This window comes from Amblyraja radiata, chromosome 8, assembly GCF_010909765.2.
Source record: "Amblyraja radiata isolate CabotCenter1 chromosome 8, sAmbRad1.1.pri, whole genome shotgun sequence".
NCBI lineage: Eukaryota > Metazoa > Chordata > Chondrichthyes > Rajiformes > Rajidae > Amblyraja > Amblyraja radiata.
Genome location: NC_045963.1, coordinates 65058714 through 65080063, shown reverse-complemented (window position 1 = coordinate 65080063; position 21350 = coordinate 65058714). Strand labels below are relative to the sequence as shown.

General features: G+C 48.1%; 1 protein-coding gene across 2 annotated transcripts in view; it reads right to left on the bottom strand.

The window, feature by feature from the left end:
• Positions 1 to 21350, bottom strand: part of ptk2b (protein tyrosine kinase 2 beta) — a 115653-nt gene that overhangs the window by 37013 nt on the left and 57290 nt on the right. For both annotated transcript variants that reach the window (XM_033026102.1, XM_033026103.1), the window contains exons 5-14: positions 18830 to 18909; positions 17242 to 17304; positions 15292 to 15346; positions 13286 to 13426; positions 9086 to 9157; positions 6822 to 6926; positions 5422 to 5539; positions 5026 to 5065; positions 3387 to 3448; positions 1125 to 1169 (exon numbers count right to left, since the gene is read on the bottom strand). In XM_033026102.1, coding sequence (XP_032881993.1) covers positions 1125 to 1169; positions 3387 to 3448; positions 5026 to 5065; positions 5422 to 5539; positions 6822 to 6926; positions 9086 to 9157; positions 13286 to 13426; positions 15292 to 15346; positions 17242 to 17304; positions 18830 to 18909 — 781 coding nt within the window. The remainder of the gene's footprint in view (positions 1 to 1124; positions 1170 to 3386; positions 3449 to 5025; positions 5066 to 5421; positions 5540 to 6821; positions 6927 to 9085; positions 9158 to 13285; positions 13427 to 15291; positions 15347 to 17241; positions 17305 to 18829; positions 18910 to 21350) is intronic.

Sequence of the window (21350 nt, the reverse complement as noted above, 5' to 3'; positions counted from 1 at the left end):
CTCAAAAAATTTCAGAAGATTAGTCAAGCATGATTTCCCCTTCATAAATCCATGCTGACTGACCGATCAAGTCACTGCTTTCCAAATGCGCTGCTATAACATCTTTAATAATCGACTCAAGCATCTTCCCCACTAACTGATCTATAATTCCCCATTTTCTCTCTCCCTCCTCTCTTAAAAAGTGAAGTTACACTGGCTACCCTCAAGTCCACAGGAACTGATCCAGATTCGGGAGAACATCGGAAAATGATCACCAATGCATCCATGATTTCTTGGGCCACCTCCTTGAGGATACAGACCATCAGGCCCTGGGGATTTATCTGCCTTCAGTTCCAACAGTTTACCTAACACCATTTCCTGCTTTATGTGGATTCCCTTCAGGTCCTCCCTCCCACTAGATCCTTGGTCCCCTAGTATTTCTGGTAGATTGTTTGTGTCTTCCTCAGTGAAGGCACAACCAAAGTATTTGTTTAACTGTTCTGCCATTTCTGTTTCCCCATTATAAATTCACTTGTCTCTGAGTGGAAGGGACCTACATTTGTCTTCACTAATCTTTTCCTTTCTACATATCTAAAGAATCTTTTAGAGTCAGTTTATATTCCCTGCAAGCTTTCTTTCATGCTCTTTTTTCCTGCTCTTAATTAACCCCTTGGTCCTCCTCTGTTGAGTTCTAATTTTTTTCCCAGTCCTCCGGTTTGCAGCTTCCTCTGGCCAATTTATATGCCTTTTCCTTGGATTTAACACTATCCTTGATTTCCATCATTAGCCACAGTTGAGCCGCCTTGCCTGTATTATTTTATCGCCAGACAGGAATGAACAATTTTTGGAGTTCATCCATGCAGTCTTTAAATCATTCAGCCTCGACCCGAAACGTCACCCATTCCTTCTCTCCAGAGACGCTGCCTGTCCCGTTGAGTTACTCTAGCTTTTTGTGTCTATCTTCGGTTTAAACCAGCATCTGCAGTTCCTTCCAACACATACTGTCTGTTGATACTGGCTGCAGCTTCCTCTGTTAAAACAGTGGCCACAGTTTGAAGCAGTTCCTCGGTTGGGACGGACTCGGGGATGGTGTGATTTGTCGCAAGAGTCTCTCTCTCTCTCTGTCAGTATCGGTTCACACTCACCTGCAGATCTCGGCATGTCCTGGATTTCGGCGTAGATGTCGGAATCTGCAAAATGTTCAGAGCAAAGTGGGTCAGCCAGGAGGAGAACGGAAGGGAGAGTGGACCCTGGGGTGCGGGGATACACAGAGAAGTGGTGGGGAGCCTGCACTCCACTGGACAGAGAGGTCCCCTAGTTACCATGGAGAAATGATTGGCCCAGCTCCCAAGGTAGATCCTCCCACAGTACTGAGTTGTTCCAGGACAAAAAATGCCGGAGTAACTCATCGGGTCTGGCAACATCCCTGGAGAAAAGGAATATGTGACGTTTCGGGTCGTGACCATTCTTCAGACTGAGAGTCAGGGGAGGGAGAAACTCGAGGTATGAGAAATTTACAGAACAAACCACAGCAGGCACCAATGGCTCAAGAAAGGTGGAGTCCACAGTGATCCATTGCTGGCTGTGGAAGAGGTGATAATGAAGAGATACAAACAGTGAAGCTAGCAAGATGACTAAGGTGAGGGAGGGAAGGAGAGAGCGTGAATGCAAGGATTACTTGAAATAAGAGGAATCAAATTTCATACCACTGGGGTGTAAGCTGCCCAGGCCAAATATGAGGTGCTGTTCCTCCAATTTGCGTTTGGCATCACTCTGACACTGGAGGAGTCCCAGGTCGGAATGGTCAGTATGGGAATGTGAAGGGAAGTTGAAATGTTTGGCAACTGGGTGATCGCGTAGGCCTTGGCAGACTGAGAGCAGGTGTTCCAGGTTTGTAGGACTGCTCCAGGTTTGTAGGTGGCTCAGCAAATAATTAGCGTAGGCTGGCTCTTAAGCACCAGATAGAAACACAGAATGATCCCAAGATGTACTGAGAGCACTGTAATCAATTGTCCTACTGCACTAGCACGTGTCCTTGGTACAGGCCAGTGGAAGGGGGGGGGGGGGGGGGGGGGGGAGGGGGCACGGAGAGGGTGAGGGAGGGGGAACAGCTGTAGTGGGTTTGTGGCTCCTTCGGATTCCTGGCTTCACGTTCACACAGGAACAGCGAGGCTTAGTATTGCCAAGAGATTTCTGGATCGGGAATCTGCCCTGATGATCTCAGCGAAATGAGGACCTCAAGAAAACTCCAGGGCAATAAGCAGAGGGTGAATGGGACTTAGTTTAGTTTAGCTTAGTTTAGTTTACTTTACTTTAGTTTAGTTTAGAGATACAATGCTGAACCCGGTCCTTCGGCCCACCAGTCCGCGCCGACCAGCGATCCCAGTGCGATAGCACTATCCTGCACACTAGGGACAATTTACGATTTTTACCAAAGCCAATTAACCCACAAATCTGTACGTCTTTGGAGTGTTGGAGGAAACCGGAGCATCCAGGAAAAACCCACGTGGTCATGGGGGGGAATGTACAAACACCATACAGACAGCACCCATAGTCAGGATTGAACCCGGGTCTCTGGCGCTGTAAGTTGGTAACTCTACCACTGCACAACCGTGCCATCCAAACTGATGGAAGTTTACTCCCCTGGCAGCCAGCATCGTCCCGATAAGCCAAATGTGCTTGTTCCATCATTAAAAGTGCCAAGAACTGAAATTGGACTGATCTTCAATGTTTTATAGCAAACAACACCCTCCCCTCGAGCGGGACAGTGAGTGCCACACAGAGGCAGAAACCCTTGGGGCAATGTGTGATGGTCCCCTTCACATGGTCCAAACACTGGGTGGATACCCCTCAGGTAGGGTGGGGCAGGATCTACACAGAGAGAGAGTAGGACTCACAGAGTTATTTAGCAGCTGGGAGACGCAGAGTGTGAGACTCAGTTCATGTTCATAAGTTCCGGGAGCAGAATGTCATTCGGCCCATCAAATCTTCTCTGCCATGCACTCATGGCCGATCTATCTTTCCCTCTCAGCCCAATTCTCCTGCCTTCTCCCCATAATCCCAGACACCCTTACTAATCAAGAATCTGTCAATCTCTGCCTTAAAAATATCCATCGACTTGGCCTCCACAACGGTCTGTGGCAATGAACTCCACAGTTCCACTCATACTCAGTTTCACCTCACCACTTCCCAAAACCTTCCAGCAAACGATCCTTGTGCATTAATTTTGGAGCAAGTGGACTACCGAGTGCTTCCATTTCACATCTGTCCTACAGGACTCCTCCAAGCTCACATTTCCCTTGTTCCCCTTCTGTCAGCCCCTTGTACCACTCCCTCCGGAGCCCTGATCCCAGCTCCCAATGCCGGTCCATCCCCTCACTCCCCAGAGTCCACTCGCCGTGACTCACCCATGCTTCTCCGTGACAACATGGATCTTGGCTCATCGGTAATCTTCACTTCTGGTCTTGGCCTAAAGTTAAAGCAGGAGGGAGTCACCACAACCATCTTTAATCAGCAGGGTCTGTATAACACAGAGCTGTGTAATCTCACAACAGGGCCTGTATAACACAGGGCAAAGGGTAAGTACAATGGGAATACATGGGAAAAGGAGAAGTACAACGGGATCTGGGGGTCCTTGTTCATCAGTCAATGAAAGTAAGCATGCAGGTACAGCAGGCAGTGAAGAAAGCGAATGGCATGTTGGCCATCATAACAAGAGGAGTTGACTATACGAGCAAAGAGGTCCTTCTGCAGATGTACAGGGCCCTAGTGAGACCACACCTGGAGTATTGTGTGCAGTTTTGGTCCCCTAATTTGAGGAACGACATTCTTGCTATTGAGGGAGTGCAGCGTAGGTTCACAAGGTTAATTCCCGGGATGACCGGACTGTCATATGCTGAGAGAATGGAGCGGCTGGGCTTGTACACTGGAGTTTAGAAGGATGAGAGGGTATCTCATTGAAACATATAAGATTGTGAAGGGTTTGGACACGCTAGAGGCAGGAAACATGTTCCCGATGTTGGGCAAGTCCAGAACCAGGGGCCACAGTTTTAGAATAAGGGGTAGGGCATTTAGAACGGAGATGAGGAAACACTTTTTCACACAGAGAGTTGTGAGTCTGTGGAATTCTCTGCCTCAGAGGACAGTGGAGGCTGGTTCTCTAGATACTTTCAAGAGAGAGCTTGATAGGGCTCTTAAAGATGCAGAGCCAGGGGATATGGGGAGAAGGCAGGAACGGGGTACTGATCGTGGATGATCAGCCATGATCACATTGAATGGTGGTGCTGGCTCAAAGGGCCGATTGGCCTACTCCTGAACCTATTGTCTATTGGCAGTGTAATTCTACAGCAGGGCCTGTATAACACCGACAGTGTAATCTCACACAGGGTCTGTATATCACAGGGCAGTGTTATCGGGCAACTGAACCATCCTACCACAACGAGGGAGCTGTTCTGAAATACTATAAACTTCATTGGAGACCCTCAGACTATATTTGATCAGACTTTACTGGCTTTATCTTGCACTAAACTTCATTCATGTTATTCCTTTATCATGTATCTATATACTGTAAAGGGCTCAATTGTAATCATGTATTGCCTTTCTGCTGTTTTGTTAGCAGGCAAAAGCTTTTTACTGTACCTCGGTATACGTGACAGTAAATAAACTAAACTAAACAAACAGAGCTGCATAAACCCACAACAATTTTTTTTTTGTTTCTCTGCAGCTGTAAAGCTATAATGCTGTATTTTCTGCACGCTGGTAATTTTCATTTTTCACTACCTGTTCTTCTTGTGTATAGCTTGATTGTACTCTTGTATTGTATCTTCTTCTTCTTGCGTATGGCATGCACAGCCTAAAGCTGTAACACAACGTTTTATTTGATCTTATTTGATTGTGCACGCCAAGTTGATTGCATTCGTCGAAATAGGGCAGACCACGTGAAGCTTGCAATCTCCCACTACAGTATGATTTGACTGGATAGCACATGAACAAAGTATTTCACTGCATCTTGGGTCTCGTGATAACAATAAACCAAGACCAACATACCGGGCAGGAAGGTCAGGAAGCTTGTCTTTTGATTCTTGATCTGTGGGAACAGAAGAATCACAACAGGGTTAATAAACAAAATAACTCATGGTCTCACAAAACCAGGATGCTGATTCAAGGCTCCCCGGCTGGGTTAAGTCAAGAGGCTTCCCACCACACCAGTCAGCCCGGTTAGGGATCAGAGTCTTTGACGGCAAGAAGGAAACATACCCCACCTCTCCATCAGGTGGGGGAGAATCTCATCAGGAATTGGCATGTTACACAATGATAAAGAGTCTTCATTTCTGTTCTATGGTCAAACTGCCCTCTGCGCACATACAGAAAGCCGTTGTGGGAAGAGCGGTGATGTGTTTGGTCACCCTTCCCCAGGTGTGTGACTCTGGACAGTTCACTGACCTCTCCTGAAACTCGTGATGAGGGAGACTGCATCGCCGCGCTCCAGTTGGCAGCAGCCATCGATGAGATTGGCCATGTTCTCCGCCATCGCCAGCGACGAGGCTGTTATTGTCAGCGGCTGCCAAGTAAAGAAGGCGGCGTGAGGTAACTATGAACGGTGATCAATAGGACAGCACCTGACAAGGGAAGATCCGAAGGAGCCCGGTCAGACAGAGCAATGATTACTTAAGGAGGAAGCCAGGATTCCTAATGTAGAATCTCAACGGAGCAAAGCCCTTCACATTCCCACTCACTAAGCACTGCCCCAACAGAACAACCCCATCACATACCCACTCAACAAATCCAAGCCTAACAGAACAATTTATTTGTGTTCCCACTAAATAAATCCAATCCCAAAAGAACAACCCCTTCATGTTGCTGCTCACAGCAGCAACAGTTAAACCCTGTCCACTCAGACCAACCCCTTCACATTCCCACTTACTAAACCCTATCCCAAAAGACCAACCCCTCCACAATCCCACTCACTAAATAGGAAATGCTTGAATCGTCTCAATGATACGATACGATAGAACTTTTTAATCCCAGGAGGGAAATTGATCTGCCAGCAGTCATAAAACACAAAATACACGAAACATGAAATTAAAGTGACGAGTGGAAAAGATTGGGGACGGGGGAGACGGGGTGGGGGGGGGGGGGGAGGGGGGGGGGGAAGGGGTGTCAGTCTACCCTACGACAGACGGGGGAGGAGTTGTACCTTGTGGTGACATCAGTTGAGAACTTGCAACTTCAAAGTTTGAATTGTAACTATTCCCAGTTTCTAATAAAGGGTCTCTGGCCCAAACCGGGAATTCCATTTCTCTCTCCGCTGATGGATTTTCCACCTTGATTTCGGATTTCGAACATCTGCAGTTTTTTTTACCAAACCTTTCACATTTGTTAAACCCAACTCCAAAGGCCGGAACTCCTTTCTAATAATCCCCTTGGGTGGGAAATCTGCGGCAAAATCCTGCAGTTGATGGTAATCTGAAATATTACCTGCAGCACTAGCAGTACAGCACAGGAACAGGCCCTTCGGCCCACGATGTCCATGCTGAACATGATGCCATGTTAAATTAATCTCTTCTGCCCACCTGTACTCCATATCTCTCCATTCCCTGCATATTCATGTGCCTATCTAAAAGCCTCTTAAACATTACTATCATATTTGTTCCAGAGATGCTCCATAATAATTGCGATTATGAGGGAGCTTCACTGCACCATTGCAGAGATGTGTAATAATTGCAATTGTGTGTGGGTTGAGACTGCAAGGATGCAAAGATGCTCTGTTTTAATTGCAGTTGTGCAAGGATCGCATTTGTTTTGGTGCAGAGCTGGCCTGGAATAATTGCAATTGCTCTTACCTGTGAAGCCCCACTGATTTCCAGTTGAAGCAGAGCTTTCGTTTTGCCCTCTGAATGAACAGATTTGATGGATTTAATATGCTTGAACTCTGCCAAGCTGATGGGCTGTTCAGAATGAAAAACAAAACAATATTTAATTTACTTCTTGGACGAGTAGTAAATTTAAAACTTCAAACATAGAATGTCGTTATTTACCAAATATTTGCCCACAAATTAAATCCATTTGTATCTTCATTTTATGAGTTTTTTTAAAAATGAAATCCTCCTTCAGGGTTGCAGCAATAGAGTTGCTACCTTACCATGCCAGAGACCCGGGTTTGATCCCGAATACAGGTGCTGTTTGTACAGAGTTTGTACGTTCTCTCTGTTTTCTCCCGGTGCTCTGCTTTCCTCCCACACTCCAAAGATGTGCAGGTTTGTAGGCTAATTGGCTTCTATAAATTGTAACTTTTCCCTAGTGTGTAGGATTGTGGTCGTGTGCGGAATGATCACTGATCGGCGCGGACTCGGTGGGCCAAAGGGCCTGTTTCCACGCTGTATCTCTAAAGTAAAGTCTAACATAAAGAAGCTTCAGCTCAACATGATCTACCTGGGCAATTTGCACTAGGATCTCTCCAGGTGAAATTCATGGAAAAATTGGCGGGAACTGAGCAATGTGAGAAAAACCTTGGCGTGACTGACATTTTCCTGGCACTAATCATACATCCATCAATGTCACAAGTCAGTCAGCACATGGTACATTCAATGTTACCAATAGCCAGAGCTTTTGTGTGCAACCTACCAACCTTGTAAACAACTCACAGAAAACTGAGTTGCACATGGTGCGAGGTTTCGGAATGGCGATGAGAATCATGGAAGCCATACTGCATCGAAGCAGCCGCTCTTCCCAGCTCGTCCATACCAACCAAAATGCCCAAACCAAGCTGGTCCCATTTGTCCTCTATCCGTCTAAACAGTTTCAATCCATGTACCTATCTAAATGTATTTTAAATGTTGTTATTAAACTACTTCCTCTGGCACTTTGTTCCATATACACACCACCTTCTGTGTGAAATAGCTGCCTCTCAGGTACTCATTGAATTTTTCCCCTCGCACCATAAACCTATGCCCTCTGGTTCTTGATTTTCCTATCTTTAGAAAAAGACTATGTGTATTCATCCTATTTATGCACCCCTCCAATGGTTTTATACACTTTAGGATCACCTCTCAGTCTCTTGAGCTCCCCCTCCCTCCGAGTCACTCCCTCTCCCTCACCCTCTCCCTCACTGACTCACTCTCTCACCCTCTCACTCCCTCTCCCTCACCCTCCCACACCCTTCCTCACTCCCTCTCTCTCCCTCCATCACTCACTCACTTCCTCCCCCTCCATCACTCTCACTCCCTCTCCCTCCATCACTGCCTACCTGACTCACTCCCACAATGTCGATCTCAGGGTGTTTGCATCTTTAACCTCCCAGGCACCTGTCTAGTCCACCTCCATTCCTCACTCGTGTCCCAGTATGAAGCCCTGTCCCTGCCTGTGCTCCCCAACCCTGTCCTTATCCGTCCTTGTCCCTGTCCTTGGTCCTAGCCCGTGACCCTGGCTGTAGCCCCTCCCCCCACCACTGCCACCGACATTGACCCCTCTGGTACTCACCCGCCCTTGCCCTGTGGATCTGACCCCTGGCCCCATTCCAGGCCCCCATGCGTCCCTCTGTCTCCCGCCCCAACTTCTGTCACCTGGTCCAGCCCCTGTCACCCGCTGTTCCCCCTATCACCACCTCTGTCACCCTCCCCCTGCCTGTCACCTCTCTGCCTCTGATACCCATATCCCTGTCTCTGACATCTGTCCCTTCCCACGATCATCCACTCCTGCCTCTGTCACCCTCCCCCTGCCTCTGTTACTTCCCCCTGCTTGTCACCACCCCCTGCCTCTGTCACCCTCCCCCTGCCTCTGTTACTTCCCCCTGCTTGTCACCACTCCGTCTCTGTCACCCTCCCCCTTCCTCTGTAATCCACCTCTGAATCTGATGTCCATTCCCGTCTCTGTCACCCACCCCAGCATCTGAGACCCTTGGCCACCTCTGTCACCCACCTCTGATAGCCATTCCTGCACCAGCATTGAACCTTCAGGTCTCCACCCCTACTTCTGACCCTCACGTCTGCCCATGGCTGCTGCCACTGGCCCCCACTCCTGCCACAGGTCCCCCCCCCCCCATCCTGGCCCCCAACCCCTGGCCCCAGTCCCCCATCCCAGCCACCAGCGTTGAGCCCCCTGTCCTCACCTCACCCGAGCTGATCACCTGGCCGATGCCCTGCCATCCAATCACCAGGTCCACTGCCACCGTCCAGCCTTGCTGCAAGACAGAGCGCGGAGTCATCATCTTGTAACCCAGAGAACACGCAGCGCGTTACGTGCGTCGCGGTACATGGAGCGCAGTACATGGAGTGTGGAACACGTAGTGCGGTATATGTAGCGTGGTACATAGATCGCGGTACACAGAGCGTGGAATACGCAGCACAGTACATGGAGCGTGGCACATGCAGCGGGGTACACGGAGAGTGGTACATGCAGCACGGTACATGGAGCGAGGAACATGCAGCATGGTATACGGAGTGTGGAATACGCAGCACAGTGCACAGAGCATGGAATACGCAGCGCAGTAAACGCAGCATGGAATACTGCAGCACAGTACAGAGTGTGGAACACGCAGAGCAGTACATGGTGCACAGAACTGACAGCGCGGATCAGGGAATGTGGAACACGTAGCGCTGTACAGGGAGTGTGGAACACGTAGCGCTGTACAGGTAGCGCGGTACATAGATCGCGGTACACGGAGCATGGAATGCGCAGCACGGTACACGGAGCATGGTACACGCAACGAGGTGCACTGTGTGTGGAACACATAGCACGGTACACACAGTGCGGTACACGCAGCGCGGTACAGAGTGTGGAACACGGAGCGGGGTACACGGAGCGCGATACACACAGTGCGGTACACGCAGCGCGGTACACACAGTGCGGTACACGCAGCGCGGTACAGAGTGTGGAACACGGAGCGGGGTACACGGAGTGTGGAACACGGAGCGGGGTACACGGAGTGTGGAACACAGAGCGGGGTACACGGAGTGTGGAACACAGAGCGGGGTACACGGAGTGTGGAACACAGAGCGGGGTACACGGAGTGTGGAACACAGAGCGGGGTACACGGAGTGTGGAACACGCAGCGGGGTACACGGAGTGTGGAACACGCAGCGCGGTACATGGAGTGTGGAACACAGAGCGGGGTACACGGAGTGTGGAACACGCAGCGCGGTACACGGAGTGTGGAACACGCAGCGCGGTACATGGAGTGTGGAACACAGAGCGGGGTACACGGAGTGTGGAACACAGAGCGGGGTACACGGAGTGTGGAACACAGAGCGGGGTACACGGAGTGTGGAACACAGAGCGGGGTACACGGAGTGTGGAACACAGAGCGGGGTACACGGAGTGTGGAACACGCAGCGCGGTACATGGAGTGCATGGCATGGAGTGTGGAACAAACATAGAGCAAACACAGCAGCCAGTGTGAGAAATGGATATGCAGAGAATAGATGGATATGGATCACATGCAGACAGAGGAGATTAGATTACTTGCCAGCACAGATATTGCCATCTGAGTGGGTTTACAATGGTTGTCTACACCAGATGCACCAAGACTACTTGAGTGAAACCAGAAATGAGGAAGGTTCTCGACCACATTACACACCCAGGGGGGAATTGGTTGCTGTATCTGATCATTTGTGATCGGTTCATCAATGGGATGAAGTGATTAAATTAGTAACCGACTGGAAGTCCTTGAAACTGAGTATTTGAGCTCATACATGAAGGATAAAAAACAAGCAGCTACCACAAGCTCAAAGATGGATCCTCTGTGTTGGGCTTGCTGGGTTTGACACCTTGACCCATGGAGAAGATGGAGACGGTGGTTGTCCATGGCTGACACGCTGTTTCCTGTACAGCTGACCAACCAAACATAAAGGCATTGCCACATATGTCACAGGTCTTCTGGCTGGTTAGTTTCGTTATAGCAGGATAATTATGGTAACCACCTTCAATTTGGGAACCAATATACCTGCCCTGCATAGCTCTTTTAAACCCTCTCTGTTGCAAACACTATGGGCGATTCAAAAGTGGGGGGGGGGGGGGGGAGAATACCCGACGCGAAGATACACCACCCAGTAAAAGTGATGCCAACACAACTGAGCAGAGATGGACAAAGATGAGGCAGTCTGGCCACTTGGTTCACTGGCCAAGTGATTCAGAGATGAAACAGACAGTCAGCATTATGCATTAATGGGCAAACAGAGGAGACTGCTCACTGAAAGGTAGTGCTCTGTTGGCTGGACCTCCACCCAAAGAAATGGAGGAAGAAACAGGAAGACCACATGAATTTAGGGCTGCATCAGCGGTAAACTCGATCGATATCTACTAAGGTAGAGTGGCAGAGATGTCAACATTCACAAGAGAACAACGAGAAAAGACGATGGCCAAGAAAATACCCCTGCGATGACAGCAGTCCATTTTGTTAACATGCAAGCAAGATGGTGCTCAAGAGGAGAAGACAACTACTCTATGACTTGAGAGCTAATACAATGGCCACCACTGTCCAAACCGTGCTTACACACTAAGGAGCTACTGAGATGCTGATCTGAGACGTCGGAACCAAAATTAACTAACGTTCAAGAGTTTGCAGAGGGCTTCACTTTTGTGACCTCATTCCCACTCGACCCTGGATGACATGGATTTACAAATAGGAACGCGCAGACTAACAAGAACTTAGCAACTAAGTTACAGAGAAAGGTTGAACAAGTTAGGTCTTTATTCTTTGGAGCGCAGAAGGTTAAGGGGGGACTTGATAGAGGTCTTTAAAATGATGAGAGGGATAGACAGAGTTGACGTGGATAAGCTTTTTCCATTGAGAGTAGGGAAGATTCAAACAAGAGGACATGACTTGAGAATTAAGGGACAGAAGTTTAGGGGTAACATGAGGGTGAACTTCTTTACTCTGAGAGTGGTAGCTGTGTGGAATGAGCTTCCAGTGGAAGTGGTGGAGGCAGGTTCGATTTTATCATTCATAAATAAATTGGATAGGTATATGGACGGGAATGGAATGGAGGGTTATGGTCTGAGTGCAGGTAGATGGGACTAGGGGAAAATAAGTGTTCGGCATGGACTAGAAGGGCCGAGATGGCCTGTTTCCGTGCTGTAATTGTTATATGGTTAAGAAGTATAGCACGCAGAATCAATGGAACAGCAGACGTTGTCTATTGCCACTCCAACTATGCACCTTGAGCCAAGCGATTGAATGGTAGAAAGAACCAGACAGCTCAGCTTGAGTGCAGAGAATGAGAACACATAATATAGAAAAGTGCAGGCACAGTAACAGGCCCTCCAGCAAACAATGTCTGCGCCAAACATGATGCCAAGTTTAACTAATCTCCTCTGTCTGCATGTGATCTAAATCACTACTCCTTGCACATTTGTGCCTATCTAAATGCCTCTTAATCATCTATACTTTCAGCTTTCATTATTACCCCTGGCATTGTGTTCCAGGTACTTAACTTTCTGTGTAAATATACCTGCCCTTTTAAACTTTCCCTCTCTGTTGTTAAAGCACCCTGGCAAAATTATTCTGACCATCTATCCTATCGGTAAGGAGGTTGTCAGTATTTGAGGGCAGAGCTACTGGGAGAGGGTGGGCAAACTAGGACTTTATTCTTTGAAGTGCAGGAGGATGAAGGGTGATCATGCAGAGGTGTATAAAATCATGAGAGGCTTAAATAGGATGACTGCACAGAGTCTTGTTCCCAGGGTTCTGGAATCAAGAACTAGAAGGCGTAGGTTTAAGGTGGGAAGGGAAAGTTTTAATCAGAACCTGAGGAGCAATGTTTTCATCCAGACAGCGGTGGGTATGTGGAACAAGCTGCTGGAAGAAGTAGTCGAGGCTAGTTGACGCAGGTAGAATAACAACATTTAAAAGACATTTGGAGAGGTACATGGTTATCAAAGGTTTAGAGGGATATGGGCCAAATGGCAGTAAATGGCTCTGGGTTTAATGGATTATCTTGATGGGTATGGATGTGTGGGCCAAAGGGCCTGTTTCTGTACTGTATCACTCTATAACTACAACCTGTCACTGGTGATCCCTCAAGCCTAATGAGCAAACAGACAAACAGACAAGATTGGTCCAACCTGGGATGTCCTGGATCTGTACTGAGTGTTTCCCTCAACTTAGGTACAACAAGCATTGGTGTCACTGCCAAGAGCATAGAACAGGTTGGAGGTTGTGTAGATAAATTTGGTTAGTTCAGGCTTTGAACAGTTAATGCTTGCATTACTCTACAGAGCTGCTGCTGCTGACAGTGGAGTGTCGTGGAGTAAGACGATTGGAAGAACATGGTTAAGTTCAGCAGTTAAAATTAAGTGGAGATGCACTTACTCCAAGTTCACATTTGTAATGTTCCTGTTCAAAGTCAGTCACACAGCTGAGAATCTGGAAAAACTGCCTGATGCATTCATCCTCCTTGAAATGGGCAAACTGCTGAAAGGTCTGCTGGATGAGTTTACGGAGGTGTTTCATCTGGAAGAAGAGAGAGGAGAGTAGGCTGCTGAGTCCACAGTGACAAACAATTTACATTAGATTTTTGACTTTAGATGCAGTGTAGAAATAGGCTTTCGCCCCTGGCCGACTAGCGATCACCCCGCACACCAGCACTATCCTACACACAATAGGGAACATTTTACAACTTACCAAAGCCAATTTACCTACAAACCTGCTCATCTTTGGAATGTGGGAGGAAACCGGAGCACCGGGGAACAGCCCACGTGTTCACTGGGAGAATGCACAAACTCCGTACGAACAGCACCTGGGGTCAGGATCATACCCGGGTCTCTGGCGCTGTAAGGCAGCAGCTCTACTGCTGTGCCATTGTGCCGCTCTGCACTGCTAATTAATTTATGGTGTCATCGCAGTTCTCTAAACCCAAGCTCCCCCGCAAAGCTCCCCCCAGTGCCACGACACGGAAATGCATGGCAGGACTCCCCACAGGCCGTGAGGTATAATGCCCCTGTCCCACTTAGGAAACCTGAACAGAAACCTCTGGAGACTTTGCGCCCCATCCAAGGTTTCCGTGCGATTCCTGGAGGTTGCAGGTGGTTGCCGGAGGTTGCAGGTAGTGGAAGCAGGTAGGGAGACTGACAAAAACCTCCGGGAACCTCCGGGAACCGCACGGAGACCTTGGGTGGGGCGCAAAATCTCCAGAGGTTTCCGTTCAGGTTTCCTATGTGGGACAGGGGCATTAGTATTAACACACCCTAACACTGACAGACTCACCAGCTGAGAAAAGTGTGGAACATGTTAAACTGACCCTCATGTCAGAGGGGTTGATCTTTAGGGGTGGCGTGGGGTAAGGGGAGGTAAATCAGATTCCAATGAGTTTCCATCACTAGACGCCCTCTCCATTCCCATCATTGCCATTATTTCCTGGTCCACCCCTCCATTCCAATCAACTAGCACAGTGGTGCAGTGGTAGAATTGCTGCCTCACAGCGCCAGAGACCTGGGTTTGATCCTGACTACGGTGCTGTCTGTAGCGACTCTGATCGTTCTTTCTGTGACCGCAAGGATTTTCCCAGGTGCTCCGGTTTCGTCCCACACTCCGAAGACATACAGGTTTGTAGGTTGGAGAAACTCAGTGGGTGAGGCTCCATCCCGCTGAGTTTCTCCAGCATTTTTTTCTACCTTCGATTTTCCAGCATCTGCAGTTCCTTCTTAGACAGGTTTGTAACCATATAACCATATAACAATTACAGCACGGAAACAGGCCATCTCGGCCCTACAAGTCCGTGCCGAACACTTATTTTCCCCTAGTCCCATCTACCTGCACTCAGACCATAACCCTCCATTCCTTTCCCATCCAAATACCTATCCAATTTATTTTTAAATGATAAAATCGAACCTGCCTCCACCACTTCCACTGGAAGCTCATTCCACACAGCTACCACTCTCTGAGTAAAGAAGTTCCTCCGCCGCTCCATTCTCTCAGCATGTGACAGTCCTGCCATCCCAGGATTTAACCTTGTGAACCTACCTCAATAGCAAGAATGTCGTTCCTCAAACTCAGAGACCGAAACTGCACACAATATTCCAGGTGTGGTCTCACTAGGGCCCTGTACAATTGCAGATCTCTTTGCTCCTCTACTCAACTCCTCGTGTTATAAAGGCCAACAAGCCATTCACTTTCTTCACTGCCTGCTGTACCTGCATGCTTACTTTCATTGCCTTTTTTGGTACCTTTTCATACCTCTAGTTTCCCTCTCCCCTGACTCGCAGTCTGAAGAAGGGTCATGACCTGAAACGTCAACTATTCCTTTTCTCCTGAGATGCTGCTTGACCTTCTGAGTTACTCCAGCATGTTGTGGTTTTGATCACAAGGTGACCACTTACCTTCATACTATCTTGCAACTGCTTAGGGAAGAATAAATCGAGACCGACATCCTTCCTGTAAAAACAGATGACAGAAAGATGTCAGAGAGGCCACTGAGATTGAACTCGTTAAATAATTGTTGGCTCAGTGCCCGAGATCAAACTCATGATGAGTAAGTGGTCAACAGTTCAGGCACTGAATCCGTGTGAATGATACTGAATTAATCAACACCTCTCCTCGCAAGCAGCGATAGTGGGAAACATTTACTGGTACGTCTCTAGTGGTATTGATGCAGTAAATATGTGTGATACATACACAGACACACACTGCAGTTGTGTTCAGTGTTGTTTTCACACCTTACATTCTCTTTGTACATTTCCATATCTCCAGTTTACATCTCCCCTGGCTCTCAGTCTAAAGAAGGGTCTCGACCCGAAACGTCACTCTCTCCAGAGATGCTGCCTGACCTGTTGAGTTACTCCAGCATTTTGGGTCTATCTTCAGTGTAGACTGGCATCTGCAGTTCCTTCCTGCACACTTCAGTGGTATCCCCTAGGGACCCAGTTCAGCCATTTCACAGGGCACATCCAAGTGTGTGGATGACTGAACATGGTTGGTGGGTTGGGACTGTCACAAACAACAGGCCTGCTGTGGCACCTTAGTGGAGAATTTAGGGTGGCACGGTGACACAGCAGTAGAGTTGCTGCCAGATGCCCGGGTTTGATCCTGACTAATGGTTCTGTCTGTACGGAGTTTATACGTTCTCCTTGTGACTGTGTGGGGTTTTCCAGGTGCTCTAGTTTTCTCCCCCACTCCAAAGACGTACAGGTTTGTATAGGTTATGCCCCTGTCCCACTTAGGAAACCTGAACGGAAACCTCTGGAGGCTTTGCGCCCCACCCAAGGTTTCCGTGCGGTTCCCAGAGATTGCAGGTGGTTGCCGGAGATTGCAGGTAGTGGAAGCAGGTAGGGAGACTGACAAAAACCTCCGGGAACCGCACGGAAACCTTGGGTGGGGCGCAAATTCTCCAGAGATTTCCGTTCAGGTTTCCTAAGTGGGACAGGGGCATAAGGACGTATAGGTTAATTGGCTTCAGTAAAATTATAATTTGTCTCTAGAGTGCTAATGTACGGACTGATCACTGATCACCGCACTCGGTGGGTTGAAGGGCCTGCTTCCGCGCTGTATCTCTAAAGTCCTAAGTGCATCATCTCTCAGCTGTAAAAAGGATTACCTTTTGGGATTTTGTGGAGTGCTTCAGTTTCACCAGCATTTTGCATTGTTGGAGCCTTGTCAGTTTGACCCTTCCACAGCCTACACTCTATTAACCATTTCCTTCTGGGGATACAATGAACTATCTAACTCGCCTGAAGGTTGCACCATTCACCTTTAAGTAAGTAAAAACAAGGAACTGCAGAAGCTGGTTTACAAAAAAAAGACAAACTGCTGGAGTAACTCAGCGGGTCAGGCAGCATCTCTGGAGAACATGGATAGGTGACGTTTCGGGTCGGGACTCTTCTTCAGACATACGTTTCGGTTCAGGATCCTTCTTTAGATTCAAGTCTGATGTTTGTGTGTTCTCCCCGTGACCACTTGGTTTTCCCCGGGTGATCCGGTTTCCTCCAGCACTCCAAAGACCTACAGGATTGTAGGTTAATTGGCTTCATTAAAATTGTATGTTGTCCCTACTTTGTAAGATAGTGCTAATGTATAGGGTGATCGCTGGCCAGCGTGGACTCGGTGGAATAAAGGGCATGTTTCCTTACTGTAACTCTAAAGTTTTAAGTCTTTCATCTTAAAATTGGCATCTTCTCGGCACCCCGTACAGGGTGTTTCCTGAATTCAGCACTTCTGATGTTATGGGCATAGGGAGGGGCTTTCCAGAATGTTCCTTCAGTATCATAACATTGCAAGGTGCACAATATACTCCAATGACATTACCAGAGGAATAGCAAACTGAGATAACTCACTCCAGCAGCTCAAAGTTGGATTTTTTCTCCAGGGCCTTTGGGGGCAGGTCTTTATAAAACCGCCTAACAGGGAAAGAATATAATGTGAGGCAGTCACTCAACTCATTCAAAAACATGTCACAAAAGTTTCATCTTATTCATTTATTTTACAAAACCTATCATTGTACTTAAATATTATTTGACCAATAGTGGTTATTGTCTTGGAAATGTTACCAATGCAATATGAGGGAACTTGATTAAAATTAGTGGGGAGATACAGTCAGTGACATAGGATAGGGTGCTGTGGGGAGAAGGGTTACTGTTGGACAGTATGAGTCATAAGGTCATGAGGAATAAGAGTCGAATTAGGCCATTCGGACCATCAAGTCTACTCCATCATGTAATCATGGCTGATCTACTTCTCCCTTCTAATCCCATTCTCCTGCTTTCTCCCCATAACATCTGACACCCGTACTAATCAAGAATCTATCTATCTCTGCCTAAACAATATCCACTGATTTGGTCCTCCACAGCCTTCTGTGGCAAAGAATTCCACAGATTCAGACTCTTTGACGAAAGACATTTCTCCCCATCTCCTTCCTGAAAGAATGTCCTTTAATTCTGAGGCTATGACCTCTCGTTCTAGACTCTCCCACTGTGAGGGAGTTGGACAAACATCAGTGGTGATTCGGTCAGTCATACAGGGTGCTGAGGGATAGAGGGTATATTGAGAGACAGTGTGAGGGAGCTGGGCCATCATCAATAGAGATACAGTCAGTGACAGGGTGCAGGAGGGAAGAGAGGTTACTGAGAGTCAGTATGAGAGATAGACACAAAGTACTGGAGTACATCAGCGGGCCAAGCAGGATCTTTGAAGTAAAACGATGGGTGACGTTTAGAGTCGGGACCCTTTCTTCAGAAGTAATCCGCTGAGTTATTCCAGCACTTTATGTCTATTTTTTGGCATAAACTGGCATCTGCAGTTTTTCTGTTTCTACACAGTGTGAGGGAGCTGGATTAATGTCAGTGGAGATACAACCAGTAACACGAGGTGGCGGAGAGAGGTGTTACTGAGGGAGTGTGCGGGAGCTGGAAAATCATTCATGGCACAGGGTGCAGAGGGGAAAGTGGGCATTGACGGACAGTCCATCGTGGACACAGCACCTCCCACCATCGTAAGCATCTACATGAGGTGCCACCTCAAAAATCCCATATTCCATGCCATGCCCTCATCTCACTGCTACCATCGGGCTCGAGGTACAGAAGTCTGACGTCCTACACCACCATCAGGTTCTTGATCCGTATTACACAACCCTAATACCACCTTCACAACAGAAAAACACAGCCCACCTCTTGCACTACTATGGACATATATTTTTTATAATTATGTCTTTTGGACTATTATTCTTTTGCACACATCTTTCTTTTAGAATTTTATTAGTAATGTGCGTATAATTCGTGTTTTGCGCGTTGTCTGAGTCCCTTGATGCTGCTACAAGCAAGATTTTCATTGTACCTGTACCTCACCGTACTGGTGCCTACGGCAATAAACGCGAAATTGTACTTGTACCCAGTGAGGATTTACCCCGGCAGGTGTTGGTACGTTTACCTTATCTCCAGGCATCCAAGCTTCAAAGCAATGTCCTGGTCCACCTGGTTTGCGGTGTCCTGCATGTAGTCACTGCGTACCTGGTGGAAAGTGTCTACAGGTTACTCTCTCCAAGAACCGCGTGACGGAGACCCACACGGTCACAGGGAAGGGCTGCAAACTCCACTCAGACAGTTTGCGAGGTCAGGTTTGAACACGGGTCTCTGTGCGCATTATGAGTCAGCAGAACTAACTGCTGCCTCACCGTGACGATGGAGCTGAAAGATGCCAGCGCTGCCGATAGGTGCTCGGGACTTGATGTCCCCAACTAGGGCTTAGTACTCCCACTGAGCTAACATTGCCTTTCTTCTCCTGATTTCCAGTTATGTTGTCTAAACTCCAACAGAAAGCTGCCTCAGGAAATTAGAAGGATGGAGTCATACAGTGCATTCAGAAAGTATTCAGACCCCTTCACTTTCTCCACATTTTGGTACTTTACAACTTTATTCTAATATGGATTACATTCTTTATTTTTATCACCAATCTACCACAATACCCCATAATAAAAAAGCGAAAATAGGTGTATAGACAAATTTGCAAAGTAGTTAAAAAGAAATAACTGAAATATCACATTTACATAAGTATTCAGACCCTTTACTCAGTACTTTGTTGAGGCACCTTTGGCAGTAATTACAGTCTCGTCTTCTTGGGTATGACGCTACAAGCTTGGCACACCTGTCTTTGGGTAATTTCTACCATTCTTCTCTGCAGATCCTCTCAAGCAATATCAGGTTGGATGGGGAGCGTCAATGCACAGCTATTTTCAGGTCCCTCCAGAGATGTTCGATCGGGTTCATGTCCAGGCTCTGGCTGGGCCACTCAAGGACATTCTCAGACTTAATAATAATAATAATAAATTTTATTTTTATAGCGCTTTTCTAAGACTCAAAGTCGCTTTACAATAGTAACAGACAATAGCAAACGGAGAAGCGGCGAACAAACAGCGCCAGCGTCCTCTCCGTGCAGCACATAAAGAAAGAATACAGACATAACAATAATAGATATTTAATCGGAATAACATATAATCGGAATATAACAAATAATAAAGACATCACAGAGACACAAATTAAAAACAGAATTCAATCCAAAAACAGAAAATCAAAAACACAGTGTGAAGAGAGAGCAGCGGCAACCAATTCGTGCCAGCGTCCACTCTCCCTTCACGGCAGCCATCTTGGACACAGACCTACAAGACTACAGTTAGACAAAAAAAATCATCCCCCCACAGTGGATAGCACTATGGGGGAAGGCACAATGTCCAGTCCCCACCCCATGTTCACCCCAAAGTCAGGCCTATTGAGGCCACCGCAATTGCCTCTACGGAGGCCCGATGTCCCTGGCCGTTCTCACCGGGTGGTCTTGCCCCGGCGTCGGGAGAGTCCTTTCGGCGGCTGGGCCACCTGGAACGGCCGCTTTCTGGTTGGAGCCCGCAGCTGCCGAAGCCGACAAGGCCGCGCCGGTTTGGAGCTCCCAGGCTCCAGATGACAAAGTCGGCGCCGCCTCTCCGCAGCCCGCAGCCCGCAGCCCGCAGTTGTTGCTCTCGGCGGTCCAGCTCGCCAGAGCTCCAGCGCGTCGCTCCAGCGCGGCGACCCAGGCAAGGCATCGCCCGCTCCGCTCCGCTCCAGCGCTCCAATGCTGTGCCGCCGCCGAGGCCGAGGTGCTGGGCGGTTCCCGCCAGGAAACGGCGCTCCAAGCCCGCAGGTAGGCCACGAGGACGGATCGACGGACTTGTCACAAAGCCACTCCTGCGTTGTCTTGGCTGTGTGCTTAGGCTAGTTGTCCTGGTGGATGGTGAACCTTCCCCCCAATGTAAGTTCCAGAACGCTCTGGAGCAGGTTTTCATCAAGGATCTCTCTGTACTTTGCTCCGTTCATCTTTCCCTCGATCCTGACTAGTCTCCCAGTTCCTACCGCTGAAAAACATCCCCACAGCATGATGCTGCCACCACCATGCTTCACCGTAGGTATGGCATTGGCCAGGTGATGAGAGGTGCCTGCTTTCCTCCAGACGTGACGTTTTGCATTCAGGCCAAAGAGTTCAATCTTGGTTTCATCAGACCAGAGAATCTTGTTTCTCATGCCTTTTGGAAAACTCCAAGCTGGCTGTCATGTGCCTTTTACTGAGGAGTGGATTCCGTCTGGCCACTCTACCAGAAAGGCCTGATTGGTGGAGTGCTGCAGATATAGTTGTCCTTCTGGAAGGTTCTCCCATCTCCACAGAGGAACTCTGGAGCTCTGTCAGAGTGAACATCGGGTTCTTGGTCACCTCCCTGACCAAGCCCTTCTCCCCCGATTGCTCAGTTTGGTCGGGCGACCAGCTCTATGAAGAGTCCTGGTGGTTCCAAAGTTCTTCCATTTAAGAATGACGGAGGCTACTGTGCTCTTCGGAACTTGCAATGCTGCAGAAATTGTTTTATACCCTTGCCCAGATCTGTGTCTCGACACAATCCTGTCTCGGAAGTCTACGGACAATTCCTTCGTCT